This window comes from Thermobia domestica, chromosome 16 (assembly GCF_964235325.1).
Source record: "Thermobia domestica chromosome 16, izTheDome1.hap1.1, whole genome shotgun sequence".
Classification (NCBI taxonomy): Eukaryota; Metazoa; Arthropoda; class Insecta; order Zygentoma; family Lepismatidae; genus Thermobia; species Thermobia domestica.
Window position 1 is genome coordinate 128,585,686 of NC_137469.1, and position 22,399 is coordinate 128,608,084.

The 22,399-nt window shown below is 34.1% G+C and overlaps 1 protein-coding gene across 4 annotated transcripts in view; it reads right to left on the minus strand.

Moving 5' to 3' along the window:
* Positions 1-22,399, minus strand: part of LOC145673405 (uncharacterized) — a 188,376-nt gene that overhangs the window by 129,644 nt on the left and 36,333 nt on the right. For all 4 annotated transcript variants that reach the window (XM_081743078.1, XM_081743076.1, XM_081743077.1 and 1 more), the window contains exons 4-5: positions 15,372-15,623; positions 4,316-4,416 (exon numbers count right to left, since the gene is read on the minus strand). In XM_081743078.1, coding sequence (XP_081599204.1) covers positions 4,316-4,416; positions 15,372-15,623 — 353 coding nt within the window. The remainder of the gene's footprint in view (positions 1-4,315; positions 4,417-15,371; positions 15,624-22,399) is intronic.

Sequence of the window (22,399 nt, forward strand, 5' to 3'; positions counted from 1 at the left end):
TCGTTTGGAAAACTGGTCTCTCGAAGAAGTCCGCTCAGTTATTCGATTTTCGATTTCCGTGAGCGAAACAGGAAAGAGGACTGAAATTCACCGGCAGCTGGCAGAGGTTTATGAAGAGACTGTAATGTCTCGTCAGCATGTCGCAGAATGGTGTCGAAAGTTCGCAGCTGGTAGACAACGTCACGTACGAGGACGTAGTGGCCGACCCAGCACAGCATTAAACAGATCTGAACACAGTTCGCGTGGAGGAGCTGATTAGGACAAGAGGAGAATCACGTTACGGCATCTGATGGCAGAATTGGGGCGTTCGTCACATTGTGCAAGATATTCTGCAGTACCGGAAAGGTTGTTCACGAAATACTTCCTGACAACGTGGCTGAACACGCAAGGACAGGATTTTTTATCAGGAAGGGAAGGGGGGGGGGGGAGACAACTCATCCCGCGATGCGACAAGTGCCTCAATCGATATAGTGACTATGTCGAAAAATAACCTAATTGGCTCTATTGGTTGTATGAAATAATATATATACACGGCTCACTACACGAGGCATATCATGTCTCGTAACAAAGCCCATTATTAGTACCAAGCCCAAACGCCTAGTCCAATTGGAAAAATTCCATCATTTTAGACGAAAACATCTATTTACAACAGGTTTTCTCTATATACACTTTTTAGTAACTTTACTCAGAACAGAGCCGGCCTATGGCCTCAGATTTTTGATACACCCGGTGTTATATACAGGGTGTAGTGGAAAAATTTTAAGATTGAACTTGCAATATAAGAATGACAATATTTAGAAAATATCTGGATCCCCTTCGAGTTCCCTACTGTCCTAACACAGCTAGTAACAGAGTGTCTACTAAAATTCCAAAATGAAATTTTGTAACTTTTTCGTGACCTTTTCTTTACCAAATCATGAAATTTCCTAATATGTTCAAGAGCGAATTTGGGTGCGAATTAGGCCGAATTTTCATCCATGCGATTAAAACGTACTTTGCTTGCGATTTGGTAGCGTCTAAAGCCGACCATAGACATTTTTGGTGGTGAACTTTGACGTTTTATAGAACAAAATTTTCGAACTTGTACTTACATTTGAACAGTTAAAAAAAAATCGTGACCCAAAAGCTAAATTTCGTGACTTTTTCGTGACTTTCATGACCATTTTCTGATTTCGTGACTTTTTTGCGACATTCGTGACTTTCGTGACCGATAGACACCCTGTAAGTATAATGATTTTCCTACTTTTAGAAGCATTCCTCGCAATACCCCTTCTTGAAATCTTAAGAATTCTATTCGCATTTGCATAATGTCGTCTACCGTCTTGAATGTCTAATCTTCTTCCCTTTGAGTTTCACTTTCCACTTCTGAAACAGGTGGAAGTCGGAACGGGCTAGATCTGGAGAATAGGAGGTTGAGACAGCACGGAAATTTGGAATTTAGCCAAACATTCGAAAACTGAGAAGGTACGTGTTATATTTTTAAAATGATGTATAGCTATGTATATATTTTGCAGGTATGAATGCCAAAATACTTCCAATCACAATATATATACAAATCAAGGGAGTATTATTTGAAACTATAAATACTCAGTTGCTAGAATTTAATCATAAAAACAATGCATTCCTTCCAACTTCCTTTTTTTTCAATAGTTTACTCAATTCTTGTCATACCTTCCATAACCTATTTCAACAGATATTAAATCAAATTACATTTATTATGTCATAGTCATATACACAACTTTATACCTACTCCATATTCCATATTGAATCTATTTCAACTACAGAACAAGCTAATCACAAACTAATTATCTTAACTACCAGTCATGTGTAACAACTCCAAAACAATAGTATGATCAATCCTCAACAGTGCGGTGATCAGGAGCGTTATCGTAATGCAAGATTCATTTCTTGGCACGCCGAAGTATCGATATCTTATGTCGCAACCTTTCCCGCAAAAGTTTGACTACAGTTTGTAATAGAACTGGTAAATTTGGGATGTATTCATGGTGCACAGTACTGGTATCGAAGTAAGAAAAATTAAGTTTCACATGGGTATTCATGGTGCACAATACTGGTGTAGAAAGAAAGAAAAATCAACAGTTTCACATTAGAAAGATTTTGTCTTGCATTTTTCGGTCGTGTTAAGCCTGGCACCATTTACTGCGATGACTGCATTCTCGTGTCCAATACCGAAGTTTTCCACTTTAAAGTAGAATTTAATACAGACACACTTCTCCGATATTTCCTCTATTATCACTCACCAAATATGAGAGTAGTCGCCAGTTACATGTTTCTATTTTTGGAGTACTTAGCCCCAGTGACCATTACAGGCACAGAAATTCTTTTCAGCATCCTGTAACTCCTTTTTTAAGACTATAATACGCGCGGGATTTAAATAATGCAATTTCACATATAGTTTTACTTCTCTTCTTGTTTTTTCTTCTTCTTCTAATGTTACCTAGGAACGGGTCACGTCTTGAAATCTTATATACTTTCACTGATTCTACGAGTAGTAAGCACTTATTCTTTTTTCAATTGATTCTGAACAGTTTCAAACTTATTACACAGTTTTTAACTTGTGTTGTTTTACATCTATTTACTTTCCATCATGACGATGGGCATCGAAATTTGTCCAAAACGTATCGACTAAACCAAGGCTTGAAAAATCCCGAACACCAGATCGCCATCGCGACTGCAAACAAGTCTGGCGCGTAGTAAATTCTACCACGGACTTTGGAAAAATAAAACCAGGCAGTTTACACGAATGGTGCTTGGCAAAGGAATCAAGTTACGTGACCTTTAGAGAAAAATTGTATCAAATACACACTTTACATTTTAAATATGTTGTTTCGAATTCTATCAGTATCATCTGCGAAAACGTTTCTTCAGAGAGAGTTTAGTTAGAGCAATTTAAGGTCGTCAATGGTCAGAGCAATGTAATTTAAGGCTATTTAAGGTCAGACAGCTTCATAGTTTCATGTTAACATGAATGGCCTATCATTAGAGAATTTTGATCCATCTAAAACAGTGGAAATTGGTACTTCAGTGTTCAAACTACAAGAGACGTATGTACATGTACATGAACATAAAATACAATGCTACTTTGTAAAATTTCACTTATATTTCCTTTTATTACCGGTATCTTCGAGGGATAGGCTGGAATACTAACGCAATCTTGTACTTTTTATACCAGTAAAGTATAATTTAAGGCTAAAACATATAAATTAATGCATTAAATTGCGTTTTTATTATTATGGCGCAAAGTTTTCAGAATTGGCGCCTAGTCAGAAGAAAATTTTTTGAGCCCTGGACTAGTACACAAACTAAGCACATTTAATACTAAAACTGGAAGTTCATAAGAAGTAATGCAAACAGAATTTCTGTAACTTCTCGGCATTAGAGGGGTAAAATCAAACACAGAACCTGTCCCGCAGATGCTGAAGAAGATTAATATTAAAACCGGAAGTAGTAGTTCATATCTACCACTTCCAGTTGCAAGAGAGGAATAAAGTGAGACGAAACTTAATTATGTGGACTAAATCCATATAAAAAAAACTCCTTATAGCTATCTATTCTATATTTTTTTTTTATTTTTATTATATATATATATATATATATATATATATATATATATATATATATATATATATATATATTATATATAGCACTGAGTGTTAAAACCGGAAATGATTAATTGTTTTACCACTTTTGGTTTCAATAAAGGGTTAACGAAAATAATGGAACCTATTCTTTGGACGCTGAATCAATTAAAAAAAATCTGTCGATGTCTCTTCCGTTTTTCTTCTATAGAGTTTAATATTGAAACCGAAAGTAGTAACTTAACATATTTCTACCACTTCCGACTTTAGTAAAGAGATGTGAATGAAGATGGTAGCTTTTCTTGAGATGCTAAACCGATTTCAAAAAAATGCTAATCATTATCTCTCATCGTTTCTGTTCTATGGCGATCAACGTTGAAACCGAAAATAGTTCATTTCAACCACTTCTGATGGATAGAGAGTTACCGGATGAGATGGAACCTATTATTGAGGGCTGAAGCGATTCCAGAAAACTCCTTGTCGACCTGACTATTTATGATTTGACATATGTTGACAGACGGACATGGCCCTTCTGTAAGATTTCTGATACTTATGAATAGCATACATTGAAAGTTTGGTAATATAAGAAGCTTTAAGAACCTAATAGTTGTCCCTTCAAATTTGCGCACGGAAACATTCTGTTATGCATTCTTAAAGTACTTTCTATCCATGAAAAACTAGTTTTAACCACGAAAGGCCATTAGACTTAATCATACCTGAAAATATGCCTTAAGCGGAGATTTTGGCTTCAGCGGTGTAGTAGAATACACCTCAGGTGTAGAACAAAGAGGTTTAACGTCACCAGAATCAGGAGAACCTGGAAACATATAAAATACTTTGAAATCCTTTTAAAAAAACTAATTAACACTTATTGCATTGAGAACTACGAATGGAAGAAATTAATAGGTTTATGTCCTTATATACTTCGTAATAAAAGGAAATGTTGTTCTTTACATGCTATTAATTTGTCTACCAAAGTAAATATTAACTAAAGAATAAAAACGTAAGTTGCTGCTTTCCAACCCTCTCTTTCTGGCAAAATCCTATTAGTTCACACAATTTTACACATCATTCATTGATATTATTTATAAAGAACACGTCGATTTTCTTAGCTTAAGTTCGATACCGGTAGAGTGAAAATGGTAAGAAGATTAAACACGTAAAAAGTAAAATCAGTGTATCGTTAATTATGATCTGCTAATTTCACAGAAAAGAGGTTCAATTACAGATATAGTTGGTCGGCACAGTTACACGAGAATTTTTTATTAAATATACAATTCTTCGGGAAATGTAATCTTATTTTTACAACAAATACAAGGTTTGACCAAAAAATACGTTGGATAATTTTATTTGAAACAAAGTAATAAGCTTACATGGAATTTGATTTAATCTCCTTCAAAGTACTATCCTTGACTAAGTAATGCACGTATCCGAACGTTGAATCCATGACTGGAAGCATTTCTGGAAGGCTTCTTTTGGAAGGACGTTCAGTTGCTCTGTGGTGGCTCTCTCAATGTCAGGAATGGTGTTAAAACTTTTTTCTTTTTAGCACAATTTTGATTTTTAGGAAGAGTCAGAAGTCGCATGGTGCTATATCCGGAGATGGACAAACAGGATATTTGTTTGGTCAAAAACTCGCGCTATGAAAAGCACGGTGTGGCACGGTGCATTTTTTGTGGTAACGAAGGAAGCCATTTGCCCATTTAATCGGATGTTAAAATGCTTTTCACGGATCCATATAAGATGTTTAGTTCTTCGGAAAGCTCTCGAATTCATGGTCATTCGCCTGTTTGAACAAATTATTTGTGCCACTTTTTGTACGTATTCATCTGTTTTTGACGTCGAACGACGTCTCAGTCGTTGCTCGTTTTCAACAGACTCCTTGCCGCTTTTGAATCGCTCATACCATTTGTAAACAGTCTTCAATACCACAGCTTCATCGCCATACACTGCTTTTGACATTTTGTGAGCTTCTTTGGCACTTTTTTGCAGCTTAGAACAAAACTTAATATTGGCGTGCGACAGACACTCTTAACACGTACTCACTCTTCTGGCTCTGGAAGCCAACTAACATATCACAACTCGTTCAAACTCGACACTGACACTGACCAAAGGTTCTGTTACAGGGCTTACTAGTTGAAATGGATACGACATCGATAGATGGCACTGTGAAACTACATTTCACCATACATTTTGATCACACCTTCCATGTAATTTTAGTTATTTAGCAACATGAATTTCTAAGGGGTCCGTGTTGAAGAAAGCAATATCACATTTCTGAAACACTTAGAGTCAAATTTAACTTCTAGGTGATTTTGGTAACTCTAAATTAGTTTTAGTTAATATGCATCACATTAAATTTCTAAGTAATTACGCACGTACATGCTAATTCTTTAAAGTTTCTGTGAAATGCTTTTTTTTCCCCTCACTACTCCCATCCTATACTAGAATTATCCTTTGTAAAAAGTATGGGGTTTAATTGACTGGAGTTAACGCCCCTTTTCAGCACCTACGTTATCTGAGCTACTATTCGAATTAATTTCCGAGGCAAGTACCCCCGGCGGTGAATCAAGCCCGGGATTAGCTACTTGACCTCGAAGAAACATTTAAAAATAAGAAGAGTAGTGTCATATTCTGTTGTTTATTCCCGAGGATTTCAATACTTTGAAAACATTACTTTCTCAATTTTTCTCAAAAGGAATCTATGTAACAAAAACCAAGTAGTAGTGTCACGTGTACACTATATGAAAGAGTTCGATTTGTATGGCGTGATATTTTTTCAATTAATATTGAAACCAGAAGTAGTAGTAGATTTCTACTGCTTTTGGTTTTAGTAGATAGATGGAAATTGAATATATTCTTGAGATGCTTATTTGATTGCAAAAAAACATTTCTCGCTATCTATTACCGTTTTTTACAATATAGGGATTAACATTAAAACCGAAAGGCGTTTATTTCTGCCACATTCGCGTTTCAGTCGAGACATTAAGTGGAAATGGAATATATTCTGAGGATACTTAACTGTTAGCAGAAAACTACTTTTCGGTATCAATCATCGTTTTTCCTCTACAGGATGTTTCAAAACAACACCGACAACATTTGGGCGGTGATTCCCGACACCAAGATAAGACAAAAAGTATAGACCAACATGGGTGTAGAAATCTGTCATTTCGGAGTTACAGGCTGCCGAAAACATGTAAAAATTAATTTTAAAGGTCCCATAGTATTAGTTCTAAACTATAGGACCTACCGTAGTCAGATCAAGACTTCACTTACGAACTAACATGTGCGCTATCCAAAAATACATGTTTCAGAATCCTGCAGTACTCACGTAACAATTTTTATAGAGGGAGTTTTTATAGAGCAACTTTGAAGTACTCACATTGTAGAGGTAGTTGAAGTACTCATGAACTAAATCTATAAAAATTGTAGCGGAAGTACTGCAGGATTCTGAAACACTGAAATCTGGATAGGGCCCATACTAGTTCAAAAACTAATATTTCACTAGGGCATGGTTCATTTTTTCATGTATTCGGCGGGTTTTAACTCCGAAATGACTGATTTCTGCACCCAGGTTGGTCTATACTTTTTGTCTTATCTTGGTGTCAGGAATCACCTCCCAAACGCTGTCGGTGTCGTTTTGAAAGACCCTGTATATAGATCAATATTGAAACTGGAAATTGTAGGAGATTTTTCTATCAGTTCCGGTTTTAGTAGAGAATTAAAAATGGAGATGGAACGTGTTCTTGGAACACTCAATCGATTGCAGGAAACCGCTTCTAGCTATCTGTTTCCGTTTTTGTTCTATAGTGATCAACGTTAAAACCGTAAATGGTTGATATTTACCATTTTTGGTTTTGGTATCACCTCTATCACCGGCCTCGATTCCTAACTTTTCATTCTCTACATCGTGGTTGAAACTGATGATGGTCCCTCATTAGGTAGTCTTTGAGATATTTTGTCTCCGCACGGACGGGCACAAAGACAAACTAAATATAGAAAGAAGTTTGGGTAAATAAAACTCCTTTATTTCACGGGAAATATTAATGAATAGTTCTTTATTTACGATAAGTGTTTAAAAAATGAAGGTCCCAATATACAGTAAAACCTGTCTTCAACGGACCCTTTATTAAACGGAAAACTGTCTTAAACGGAAATATTTCACGGTCCCATGAATTTTGGAGAACAACACGTGTAAAAAGTCCCTTCATTAAGCGGAAACTGTGTTACGCGGACAACGGAAAGAAAAATAAACATTTAACGGAAAATTCTGAGTTCCGGACTACAGCGTTTATAAGATGTTTAGACATTTTGTGAGACATATACATTACACTGTCTGCGATAAAATGTTCGTTCTTTTGTTAAATATTTCTGGACAGTGTTGACCTTCCCCAAACACGACTCATATTCACCCCCACAAATTGTCCTTAATCCCCGCAACTTAATCAAGAATCATACGGAATGTCGGAAAGAAGAAAACGAGATAGAGGAAGAAGAGAAATACGATACCGAGTTCGAAGAAGAGTGTAGAATAAATACATATCAAGATCTCAGAAGTTTAAAATAACTGCAAAAATTTGCCTTACGGAAAAATGATTCTGATTCACTTAGTATAATTTCTTAGGCTAAAGTGTATGTGGAAAGTCAAGCAGCCAAGCAGCAATGTACACAGAAAACCCTGCTTGGCTATTCGAAAAATAAAGAAAACGTGCATAGTATATTTTGTATTCATTTTAATTTTTTGTGTATTTATTCGTAGAAGAAAGAAGTACTGTAATCGAACAATGTACGTACAGCAATATATTTTCTCAGTATGCTCCTTCATAAGCATTTAAAAAAAAAAAAAAGTCTACCTCCGCTAAGCGGAATCCTGACTTTAACGGAAATTTTTGCAAGTCCCGCTCGATTCCGCTAAAGACAGGTTTCATTGTACTTACAAATCTCGTGCGCGTCAACGTTTTCATTACCATTTTTTTTTTTTTTTTTTTTTTTTTTTTTTTTTTTTTTTTTTTTTTTAACATCATTTCCTAGGCACTTGAGCTGCCTCTTTTGTAACAGCTGAATACCTGTAAAAAGAATGTTTTCTTCTGCTACGTTCAGTTAAAATGGTATTAAGTAGCCACGTAGTTTGTCAATGATGTCAGGCAGCGCCGTAATTGTAGACAGTTGGTCAATGATTAGTTTTTACACATGCTGGATGTTTCTCACGATGACACGATGACATTACCAGACTGCCTTCTGCAGGAAAACACATCGCGGCATTTCTTAACATTGGAGTATGGAGTATGCAGGAGCATTCTCACCTAATGTTTGTACAACAATTTCATCATTCAGCTCCTGAGGTGTTTAAATTCTTTGGACCAGAGGTACTTTACCACTGGCTGTAGATCAATTTTCTCAGTTTTGTTTTCGATTTATTTTATATTGTAACCAATATTTCCCCATATTACAACCGTTACTAGCATAAACACAATAAAAAAATATCCGACTAGCACAAACTACAATATTAAAAAAAAAAAAGTATCCAAAATATATATATTAAATATATATATATATATTGCATAATTGTTTCAAGTCCTTTTGTACACTTGGAAAACAAACACAACACAAAAGATATCAAAATTATACACGATACAAACTAACAAATAAAGAAAACCTTTGAAGTCGCTATTTCATCACAAGAAATAAGTAACTAAATAATACAGACTAAGGAAATTTCAATAAAACAACACTTAATTAAACAGATTATTAATATTAAATAATTCACGTCTCTGGCAACACTAATTGCTACAATTTGAACGATGAGAAGTATCCAGAAAGTCACTCCCATTTTGGCGGGCTGCTTTAAGGGCAGGGCGATCGCCGCCATTTTGTGCAGGGACTTTCATCCATCAGTGTGCATCCAGCCGTGGATGTATGAAGTTCTTGTTGCTTATACTCTGTTTATAATTTATTGTTAGCACGGGTGCTAAGATTGAAAATCCCGCCAGTTGTGAAGTGAAGTCGGTCATACGACCTTTATTGGCGAAAAACACTAAATTGACATTCATCGACAACTGTGCGAAATTTACGGTAAAGATGTGATAAGTAAAAGTGGAGTAAGGCGTTGATGTCTCATGATTAGAAATGGCCGCACAAACCTTAACCATGAAGACAGAAGTGGGCGACCAGGCATTGTGACAGAGGAACTGATCGCAAAAATCAATGACAAGATACGTGAATGAGTTGACTTTGAGTTTTACGTCCCGTTCAGCAGCGAGGCTATATGAGACGTGGACCTACTGATTAACGTGGGATCCGAACCACATGAGCTCCCGCCGGGAATCGAACCCGGGTCTCCCACGCCAAAGGCGCGTACGCTAACCGCTTAGCCACGAAGGAGCTCAAGATACGTGAAAATCGCCGTTTTACGACAACTGAGCCCTCGTTTGAGTTTTCGTAAATTTCACGGAGATTATTGTATGAAGTTGTGACCCAAAATTTAGGCACCCTAAATTTGTCCAAGATGAGATCCGAAAATTCTGACAGAGGAACACAAAACTAAGTGAATGGCAGCCGCCTTGAAATTCCTTGAGGTCTATAACAAAGAAAAGAATTCCTTTATTTATCGTATCGTTAGTAAAAACGTGACTTGGATTAAGCAAGTTAATTGTGTTTGGAGTGAGGACACACTAGTTCACTAAAAAGAAAGAAAATGCTTGCAAACTATGTCTGTAAGAAAACTTAGAACTACTGTGTTTTGGGATAGGGAAGGTGTATTGCAGGACGGCCTTTTAGATGTGGTGCAACAATTACCGCTAAATAATATTGTGAAACATTACAGAAGTTGCGTAGAGCAATTAGAAACAACAGCCAAGGAAAACTGTGTAAAACTGAGTGCAAAAGTTCTACTGTTTCATGGCAACGCTTGTCCGCGCTAAGTCAAGCGGACTCAAGAACTCTTATAAGCCTTTCACTGGGAGGTTTCGACAATCTACCACATAGTCTGGATCTCCCTTAAAATGACTACCACTTGTTTGCCCACAGGAAGACCTTGCAGCACTTTGATGATGACGGAAACCTTCACGCTGGCGTGAGGGCGGCAACTTTTTATTATTATTATTTAAATAACGGACTTTGTAAGTTTGTTCATTGCTAATGTTAAGTGTCTAAACTTGTACGGCGACTATGACGAAACATAGTGTACGAGAGTCGCTTCAAAATCACTTGCCTTCTTTTTATTCCAAAACGTGAGTTACTTTCTGAATAACCATCGTACAACATATGCATGTGGAACAAACATTAACATAAAAAGAAACATTTCACATTGTTATCAATTTCACATTGGTATCAATTTCTTCATTAATATTTTTTCCCTTACTTCCACGCATCTAATGAAATAGCATTTTTTAGTACTGTTTCAGAGCACCTACTCTTTCTACTGCGCAACTTACAAAGATTCGCTGCTACATGAAATGTAAGGTGCTTAGACTTGCCTCCATATCTATGTAAACCTGTTTACCAATTTATAACGCACTGCGAAACAGGATAAAATAAAACTATGCTTGAGGGCTCCTTTTTCAATTTTCCTCCCCACCCTCCTCCTTCTAGAGGAAACAGTTTGCTGAATGTGCATCAGTCATATATTCTCTACATCTTTTTTCCATTTTCTATATTCTGCTTCTTGTTTCATGTGACTAGGCTAATTAGGGTTCGAGCCGCGAATACTGGAAAGTAACTATATGAATCTTTAGCTTTCCTAAACATCGACGTGGTACCAACGACCTTACCTTGAGGATGGTTCTTTAATAACCAAAACCTTAAGAAAATATTTTCACAATTAAAATAGTCTCAGTTAAGGTATATTATAATGGCCAGCTATACTCTTCCTATTACACATGGAAAAGAGAAAAAGAACAAAATATATTTTTCATTTTCATTCACAAGCGGCAAAATATATTTGCCGGCTCCAATTTGGACATCATTGCTACGAACTACGTGAAAAAGCGCCCTTACGGGTCAGAGTAAAACAAGAGAACTTGAAGAGGTCGAGAAATTCAAGTATCGAGGAAGTATTTTGACGAGAGATGCTTACTACAAAGAAATCAAGTCAAGAATAGCATAGTCAAAGAAGCATTCAACAGGGAAATATCACTCTTAACTAGTATGCTCAATATTAGACTTAGAATGAAGTTAGTCAAGTACTATATATGGAGCATTGGACTGTATGGTTCAGAGATTTAGACATTACGGAAGTTAAAGAAGAAATATTTAGAGAACTTCGAAATGTGGTGTTGGAGGAAAATGGACTGAGAGAGCAACAAACGAAAATATTTTAAAACGGATAGGAGAAAAAGAGGACGCTTCTAGCCACCATCTTTCGTAGGAAGGCTAACTGGATTGAACACATCTTGCGAAGAAATTGTCTTCTTCATACCGCCATAGAAAGGAAGATGGAAGGAAAGCGAGGAACAGGACGAAGAACACAACTGATCAATGATTTGAAAAATAGAATATTGGAAATTCAAAGAGAAAGCTGAAGATCGAGAAACGTGGAAGAAACATTTCCAGCCCTAAATCTAAAATGAAAAAACCTCATTACTCCCAGGACCTGCCAAAAGGCAGATATAATAATAATAATAATAATAATAATAATAATACAGTAGGGCGTCGATAATCCTAACGTCCCTAGAAGCTTTTTTACATTTTGTCTCAGCGCAAGCAATAAACAAACAATTGGGTTGTCTGTCGGCGTTGTGTGAAGTCCGTGTTTTTACAAAAGCTCATTCATATGTAATTGTTTGTCATACATATTTTTATTTTCCCTTAGGCGTGTGCAAGTTAAGTTTTAAGTGTGAGTTACAAGAACAGTGTAATTTAGTGTACGAGCAGGTTCTTCAGAAACATTAAATGTAAGTAGCCTTACATGCGGTACTGTAATTACTGTATGTACTGTATAACCATTGTATCGATAAAAGAGCATACCGTACAGTATACCTAGGTATTTGTCTAAATGGCATTTCTTGGTCATTTTCGAAAATCCGAACAATTTGAAAATCCGAACTACCTGCGGTCCCAATTAGTTCGGATTTTCGACTTCCTACTGTAATAATAATAATAATAATAATAATAATAATAATAATAATAATAATAATAATAATAATAATAATAATAATAATATTTTTTTTATATGATGATAAAGATCACAGCCGAGGGCAAAATGGTCATATGTACAATAATATACAATAAAAGATTACGAGAGAAATACAAACAAAACAAAACAAATTAAAAATACATCAAATCATCTAGACAAAATACAAAAAAGAAAATAAATAAAAATTTTACACATAAGTTTGATACATACTAAATTCTAAAATAAAGTTACAACATAACCTCGATTCAATAACTATTAAATCAAGCAAAACATATTATTAAGAAATTAAATATATGGAACATAATAAAAAATAAATTACAAAGAGATTATAAAATAATACACATAAACAAATATAAACAGTGTAGGTAAAGCAAAGACAATGAAAATTCAATAGACAATATACCAAACCATAGTGAATTTTGTATATTTATTAAATAAAACATTCCAAATATTGTTTTTTGAGTATTGTAAAATTCGAATCAAAAAAATCAATTTTAAGAGGTTTTTTATTTATATTGTCAACAATAATAAATAGTGGAGAACCAACCAATTGATTGTTACATAGTATAGAACGGTAAACCCTAGAATTATACAGGGGAACTTTGATATATAAATATTCAATTAAATTTACTCTAGCGTGTATTATATCATGAACAAATTTGATTTGCCTTAAATTTCGCCGAACTTCAAGAGCTAGTAAATCCAGTTTAGCAAGAATCTCCCTATTAGTCATATCGTGTAATTTAAATTTATATTTTAACCAAGCCAAGAAAGAAATCTGGACTGACTCCAAAACTTGAGGGATACTAGTAAGATTACGATTCCAAATTAAATACTATAAAAATAATAATAAATAATAATAATAATAATAATAATAATAATAATAATAATCAATAATAATTATTATTGAGGAGGAGGGAGAGGAGGATCCAAAAGTGAAACCCCTTGCTTATCAAGTATGACCAATTGACACTACGCCATTAATTCTACTACGGGACGAAGGTTAAACATCCGCAAGCAGCTGAATAATTAGAATCCTAATGAAATTATAATTTTTTATACAAATTGCGAAAGTGATGAAATCAAAAAGTAACTTTACGGGTTACTATGTGGACAATCTTAATTTTTCTGGTACATATTCAGTAATGTGCTATTCCTAAAAAAACAAATCGGTACGACAAAAAGAAATGTCAAAGAGGATTAAAGATCATATGAAAGACTCCAAAGACCAAGATCTCGCAGTATGAGGAATATGTAAACATGTCTATTTCTAAGCACACCATTATAATTTAATTCATAAAATCTGTTCACAAATTGAGAATTCCACATATGAATCCTACTTTATTAGGGCCAGAAAGCCGGAATTAAACCTTGATCAAGGCTCATTAGATACAAGTTGAAATTATGTTACCAAGCTAAGTAACACCACAAATAATTTTTAAGTACACAACTGGTTAAAACATTAAATTTTTTCATACTATTCCAGAGAATTTTCTTCAACAATTTTCCTTTAGTGATGAAATGTATTAATTATTGGGATAGGTTACTCTGAATTATAACGGTGAGATGATTTTGTATCTACGTTGGAGAAAATACTTTTATGATTCTTGTTTCGTCTACAAATGCATTTTTCTGAGTGAGTGTTGAAGTTAGTAAAATTTTTTGTTGTGGCTTTAATAAGTTGGTTTTAGTTGAATATCTGTGATGAAGTGTTATTTATTCTACATAAATAACATTTAAATATCAAGTTAATTTTATATTTAAAGGTGAAATCTATTCTGATGAAGATGCCAGGATTACATGTGGTATTGAAATGATTAGGATTCTAAAAATAAAAATACGCAAAAGATATACGGTAATCACTTATTTACTTTATTATACATAATTCTGTTTAAGATACGAAAACTTTAACTATGAACAATTAGAATTTACCGAACACTATCGAAAGATAAACAGTTGCGAATTCTCCAAGAGCATTGCCAGAACGAACTTAAAAACAATTAATTTTTCTATTAACTTCTACAGGCCTTATACCAATTGTTCTATGTACTTTATTATTATACTCATTAAACAATTCTTGTAATATATCTATCCATTTATAATTTCCTGAATACTAAATTTTTTCAACATGTTTTGTTTAAGAGTTCTGTTAAAACATTCTACGATATGTTGTTTTATAAAAACACATGCTCAAAATTTAAAGAGAGAGAGAGAGAGGTTGAAAATTCAGTAACGAAGATTCTAAGTTCGTTGAACATATTTGATAAGTAAGGCGCTTCGATCTTGGACCCATGACACTAAGAAGAGTCGCTTCACATGTAGTTTATATAAGATATGGAAGAATTCTAAACACGTTGCCTTGCATGTAGCAGTGAATGTGCGCAAAGTGCACAGTAGAAGTGAGTAGATTCTCCCACATAGTACGCAGGAAAACATTCCAGCAGATGTTTATGATTTTTTTCAACATTAAAATATGCATTATATTGCATCCTTAAGTTAACTATTCTTCATAATACATTTGAAATCTAGAACACTTTTCTTAAACAGTGCCCGTTACTATAAAATACAAGCACTTCAAAGACATTAATTTCAACAGACATTAGAACGATATTACTGCACTTATGTATACCATAACTCACCTATAGCAAATTCAATCGCATCTTTCAAGCCACTTTTGCTGATACTTCCATTGTAAGACAAACAAGTCTCAAGAAACGTCTTAATAGTCATCTGTAACTCATTACTAAGTTTCGAACACAACGGAAAGTGAAGAGGAATGTTCTGTGTATCAAGTGTGGAGTAATATAGCAGCAGAGATAAGATATACGTGAGACCTTCCGCATCTTGAAGATCATAACTTCGGCATTCAGGCAAGAACTCGGGACACTCATCTAGTGAAAAAGAAAGTAAACAAAATATTACATGAGATATAGTCTGCTACATAATAATGTCTATTTTTCATAAAGAAATAATCTTTTTTTTTAAAAAAAAAAAAAAAGAAAAGGATTAATCATTAAAAAAAAACAATTATAACAGTACATTGCAAATTCCAAATTTACAGAAGGGAAATTAAGGAGTGTAGTTGAATTATAAAATAAAAGACAACTGCCTTTATCGTCAGAATTGCACTAATTTAGAGAATGCATATAATTATCAAAAATCGAAATATACAGGGTGTCTCAAAAGTTTCCTGACATAGGATAACTCTATTATTATCAGAGTTACAATAAAATGTAAGAGGGGAAACCGCCTCCACATATGTGCTTTCAATCTAAAGTGAAGGAATTTTTTAAATCGGATTAGCCGTTTGGGCTGTACACTCGTTATGCGCCCAATGTTAAATGAAATGCAACGTTGTCACTTAATCTGGAGCTGGGGGAGAGAAGGACGGGACAGGAGGTTGACAAATTTTGTAACAGTATGGTGAACGGAGGCGTATTTGAAATGGGGACTGGCCATCGACACGTTAGTATAACTGGCAGTAACTTCATTCACTTGTGTTGTGGATCCAGATAAATGGCAACTTTCATTTTCATTTTACATTGGGCGCATAAAGAGTGTACAGACCAAGCGGCTCGCCCGATTTAAAAAATTCCTTCACTACGGATTGAAAGCGTCATACTTGGAGACTGTTTCCTCTCTTACATTTTGTTGTAGCTCTGATAATAACAGTTACCCTATGTCAGGGGACTTTTGAGACACCTTGTATATAAAATTTAAACAATTGTACAAAAGTTTAAAATATCAAATAAATAATTCATTTTCCTATTTATCAGGGTTGGCAAAAACCATGTTTTTTATTGACAAAAAACAACAAAAAAAACATTTTTTTGTTTAAACCTTTTTTTTTTTAATAATTTACTCTATGTATTTATATTAAATATGGACAGAAATTAGTTTGTTTCGCCTTGGTGTTATTATGCAACAACAAGGTTATGCTAGAAGGGGTCACATAAGCTTAAAGCGGAATGCAAACAGCTTCTCGGCTTACATTCAAGAGAAATTGTCCATTTGGACAGGAAACCGGGACTGATTGGTCACAAATGCGATTGCCGACTCACTCACGAAGGACTCCTGATAAAAATACGTTGTACTGATCTTTACATAGGCCTACTTGTTAATATAATTGTCAAGAGTCGTTTCAGAAGGACAAAAAGATAAACAGTTACACAAGTAAAAACATTATACAGAATTATATATAAATCGGGAAACTCCCGCCTTAGCCATTGGGAAAATCCTGTTATTACTTTAAATGTATTGTATGTAAAATTTTAAGGTTAACGTATCATAATCACTACGCTAAAACTGAGGTATTAAATTACAAATTTGATGTGTAGATTTCATTCAATAAAATTAAAACAAAGTCAAATCCAAGCTGCTGATGGAAGCTACGTAGACAGTTGATACATTTTGCCAATTTCTATCAATATATTTAAGCAACTTTGGCTTCTTTATAAAACAACAGGCATTCATTCAAGTAGAAATATATAATTTGGTTTCATTTCGTATGTTTAGGCTTAACATCCTTATGAAATACCAAGGTTATCACGGAGAAGACTTTTGCTTAGAGGGACACCTCGAATCGCTACTTGGTTTACACTTGAAAGATGGGTTGTGGTTCGACCGAGAATTGAACACGGGCCCTCTTGATTAAAAGGTGAAAAGTAGATAAACGTAATGCGGATGGTTTGATATATGGAAACATCACCATAAAGTTCACAAGATTTAAAGCATTTTTCGTTCTTTTTTTTTTTTTTTTTTTTTTTTTTTGGTTTAAACAGGTTTATATATATATATATATATATATATATATATATATATATATAGCTGGTTTAAACCAGCCAACCCTGCTACTTATGTAAGAGGAAGTCACCAGAATGGATTTCATATTACCTGGGAATGATATAAAACAAAAAATATTATTCACGGAATGACTTATATAAATTCTTATTAGAGTACGAACACTTCATCCAGTTCCTTTCCAGGTGGTAAAGTGCCAAGGACTGATGAGACGTTGCCACGTTGGGTAGAAACAGCTATTCGCTGTATTAGAAAAGATGTGAAGCGAACTTTGCCGGAAACGCAAGAAATACGTCTTCCTACTTTCCTAATAAATTCAAGACTTCTTGCACCCCAAGCCCATTTGTCTCAATAGTAACTGGAGCGAAAACAAAATTTTCGAGAAGGTGGTTGTATTTTCCTTGTTTTCCAGCGTCTCTGCAATTAGCAACAGCTCCAGCGTCCATTACAGATAGAGAGAGACCTTAATGAGCATATACATATACACAGAAATAATCGATTCCGTCAAATAAAAACAAAAAAAAAAAAAAAAAAAAAGCCATTAAAATCAGTTTTTCCCAATAGCTACGTACTAAAACTGATGTGATCAATAATGTTTGGAAAATACTGTAATTAAACAAAAATTAATCATAATTGTAGGCTCATCTCATTAACTATAATTGTGTATTGCCGTCATAATGAAAAGCTTCATGAGGATATAGTAAAATATCAGTTGCATCTTAATGTGTAGCGTGATTACCGTACAGGAATTTTTATACATTTGCAAAATGTTTTATTTTTCTCCTCGATTCTATAGAACACTGGTTCTCAACTTTTTCGACTGACGACACATTTTACTAAACGTCCAGGACATCACCACACACTTGTTTGATATTCTTATTATAAATAATAATAATAATAATAATAATAATAATAATAATAATAATAATAATAATAATAATAATAATAATATCTATTATAATAGTGAAAACAATTAGTTTTTATAATGACTCTTATCTAGCAGTGAGCATTATTGCTACTGCTGGAGGTGTTGTCTGGTACAATCTGTCTCGATTTTACCTAATTATTACCAAATTCTTCATGATTTCTAAATTCTAAAATTTCGCAACACACCTTAGGGAACTGCGAAACACACAAGTGTGTCGCGACACATCAGATGAGAATCACTGCTCTAGAAGACGGTGCTCAACGTTTACACTCACTCATATCATTTCAGATCTACCGATTGGTGTATGTCTTTATAAAAAAAAAAAAAAAAAGAGAGAGAGAGAGAGAGAGAGAGAGAATACTGTGATTAGAACTTCTAACAAATACTGTGATTAGAACTTCGTTAGACGTATTCTAGAACATGATAATACTTTGGAGCTGAGAAGAATCTTAGACAGAAGTGAAATTCTTATTGGTGTAGTTCACTTTTGTATGGGTAATCTAATCAATGAATGACATTTATCATCAACGTACAGACAGTTCCGATTTATGTAAATAGATCTTAAGGCAGCATTTCCCAATCTTTTTCAACTTGCAGCACACTACGGAAGTTACTTCGATTCTCGCGGCACACTTATAGATATTATTATTTGTAAATATAAAACACAGTGGTATTTTTTCTGTGATTATTGATCTCTCCCAGAAAGAAATCTCTTTCACTGTTCTTCCCCCTTGGTAAATCATTATGCTTATTTTTCATTCTAATTTTAAAATAGAAAACAATTGCAATGAAATATTGGACTCAGGTTTCTAAAAATACGCTTTCTGTTTAAAAACTGTATCCAACCTTTTACTAAGAAGGGAGATCACTAAATAACGAACAAACAAACAAATCTCTTTTACTTTTAAAACACAAATGTAGGTAATTTGTCGAAGGATTGAATGATATTTTAAATTTTCAAGTTACAAAATAGTCTGCAACAATAAAGAAGCAATAATGGTTATAACAATGATAAATATTTTTTCAACATTAGAAATGTACAGAACAGTAACCCGGTATGAAACTTAAAATTGTAGATTCATAGTAGAGGTTCATAATAATGTGAAATACAAATATACATTTTTCCCTACGTTTTGCAATTTGATTGTTATAAAATTAATAATTTTGTTTCGATTCCTCGCAGCACACCAGCAGTCCATTCACGGCACACCAGTGTGCCGCGGCACACTGGTTGGAAAACGCTTCTTAATGGCTCTTTGTGTAAGTTGAGTTTTTATCATAACCTACGAGTTGTCGCAAACACGTATGAAAAAAGTACTGTTTAATAATACTTGAATGCAAAAATCCAATTACATAATATGCTCCATTAATAGAGTACAGCGGAAGACCCGCTCATGTGGTTCAGATGTGTTATTTATAGATAAGAACTGCTTTTTTAATCTTTATTAATATTAATTGTACGATTTATTGGTCAATAAAAATGCTACAAATAAAAATTCATACGTAAAGACGATATTCTTGCAATCCAACGCTTCCGAATGTACTAAAAACCCGGCGTAGTCAAAATGCCCTAATCTAAAAACCTCGTTTTATGGGGCATTCGCAGATCAATGTACGCTGTGAGGCATATAACCTTTAGTGTTAATCAACGCCAATACCTTGAAATTGAGTTTTTTAAGTCCCGCGGTTATGCCGATTAGGCTAAAGGAGACGGTGATGATGGGTAATGAATGAAATGGTGGAATGAAGAAAGTGGGAGGAAACGGGAGAACCCCGAGAAAACCCACGCACACGGTGTTTGTCCACCACAAAGTTCACTTGGCGGGGGCTGGGATCGAACCCGGGACCCCAAGCACCAGAGGTGAACGCTCTACCACTGAGCCACCGCGGACCCCTACCTTGAAATTGTAAATTTGCATACCAGAGGAAAAATGTGTAAATGTGAGGGAAAGTACGTTTCTACCATTAAGCATTCTTTTGATAGAAGCTTGGTTATAAGATAATTTAAGACCGCCATATTGAATCTTAGGTAAGTCTCATAAATGTATAACCGACTGAGAGAATAAAACATGCTTCCATAAAGAATTCTGGTCTCTTGTGATTTTACAAGACACATTATACAGAACTTTCGAATGTAATCCCTATTTCTTACCACTTTAACTTGTTAGGAGAATCTGTAGCTTAATACAGTGCTCTCTCATTAATTCGAACTTGGAAAAAATCATGGATAAATCGAATTTTTGAACCTATGTTTTGGATAATTCGAAGTAAATACAGTTGAAAATTTTTAATGTTGGACAGATGTAAACAGAGAAATACGATTTTAACGTGTTTTCAGTTATCCAGATGCAGTCATAGGGAAAAGTAATACAAAAGATAAATAGAAAAGCTATGTAGTGATAAAGACGAAGGCGAGTTGAGGAAAAAGTAAAGATAGAGAACGTGTGCCAATCTCATCTTGTTTCAGAATTGGTTAAAAATTTAAGATGAATTATTGATAAAGTTAACCAAATGTTATTAATATCGTATTCCACGCAATACATGAAATTCAAGATTTATTGACCGTACAAAAGCAATCAAATTTAAGCAAATGAGGTTTACGACTTCTTAAAAGTGAGAACATAATATTCAAATTGTTACTGGTGTTTAATTGTTTGGGCTATTCAATGTATGTTGTAGTGTAGTACTTAAATATATTTTCCATTGTACACGTAGTTTGAATTATGTGGAGTCAATGTCGTTTGTTAGTTTGCAGTATTCGATCAAGCAAATAATAAGCTGCTTTAAAGGTAAAGTCTACACCATACGAATATGTTTTTGATGCACAGTACTTTGGTTTGTTTGTTGTTATAAATGTGAAAATGAATGTTGTTGGATAATTCGAATTTTGGATAATTCGAAGTTTTTTCATGTCCCCTTGGATTTCGAATTAAAAAGAGTCCACTGTAGTTTCTATTCTAGATGTTTCTCAACTTAATTTAGAATCTAAAAGTAGTCCTAGATATTTAATTATGACTCATACTTTGCAGCTTTGTAGATGGTGATGTTCTTTTATGATAGAAGGAAATGTATTTGTTCTTTTCTTAAAAACGATTATGTTTTATTATTATTATTAATCTCCAGCTCATGTTGAGAACATCATTTCTCGTCAATGAATAGGACAGTCTGAAGTTTATTCTTTCCAATGGCTTCCCTGTGGTATAATAGATCACCAAGACATCTGCATAAAAAGTGATGAAATTTTGTTGTCCAGAAGCTTGAAAAGATAAGCCATGTAAATACTGAAGATAGTTGGACTTAATTCGGTTAGGTGATTAGTTATACATATTGTAGCTTTTAATATAGATATGCCAATTAATTAGATCATGTACTATCATTTTAGAAGGAATTCTGAAATTATATATATTTTTTCTATGAATAAATCTAACAATACTGAGTCATAAGCTTTCTATAAATGAATGACTATAGCCATTAAAACTCTTATATCAGCCATGAAAACTCCACGGAAATTATTTATAGAATAGTTTCTTTCTAAAGCCGAAAACACTGCTCGAAAATATTTGTTTATATATACAGACACCAAATAAGTCTGTTGAGAATTAACTATTTGTAAATTTTCAATGAGCATGCTAGTAACGCTATTGGTCTGTAACTGTTAGGAAGATCCATCGGTTTGTGTGTTTAGGAAGGGTACCACTAATATATTCTTCCAGAATTTTTTTATTTTTCTAGTTTCTTAAATGTTATTACATAAATTTAATAATGTATAATGGCTTTCCGTCGATAAGTTCTTATAATGTGTGCATTTAATATTGTCAATTCCGGGTGAAGTGTTAGTTTTGGTATGATCTAAAACAATGTTTAATTCATGCATGAAGAATGTTTCCTCCCAATTTATCACAAATATTATATGTGTTATATTGAACTATATTTTATCTA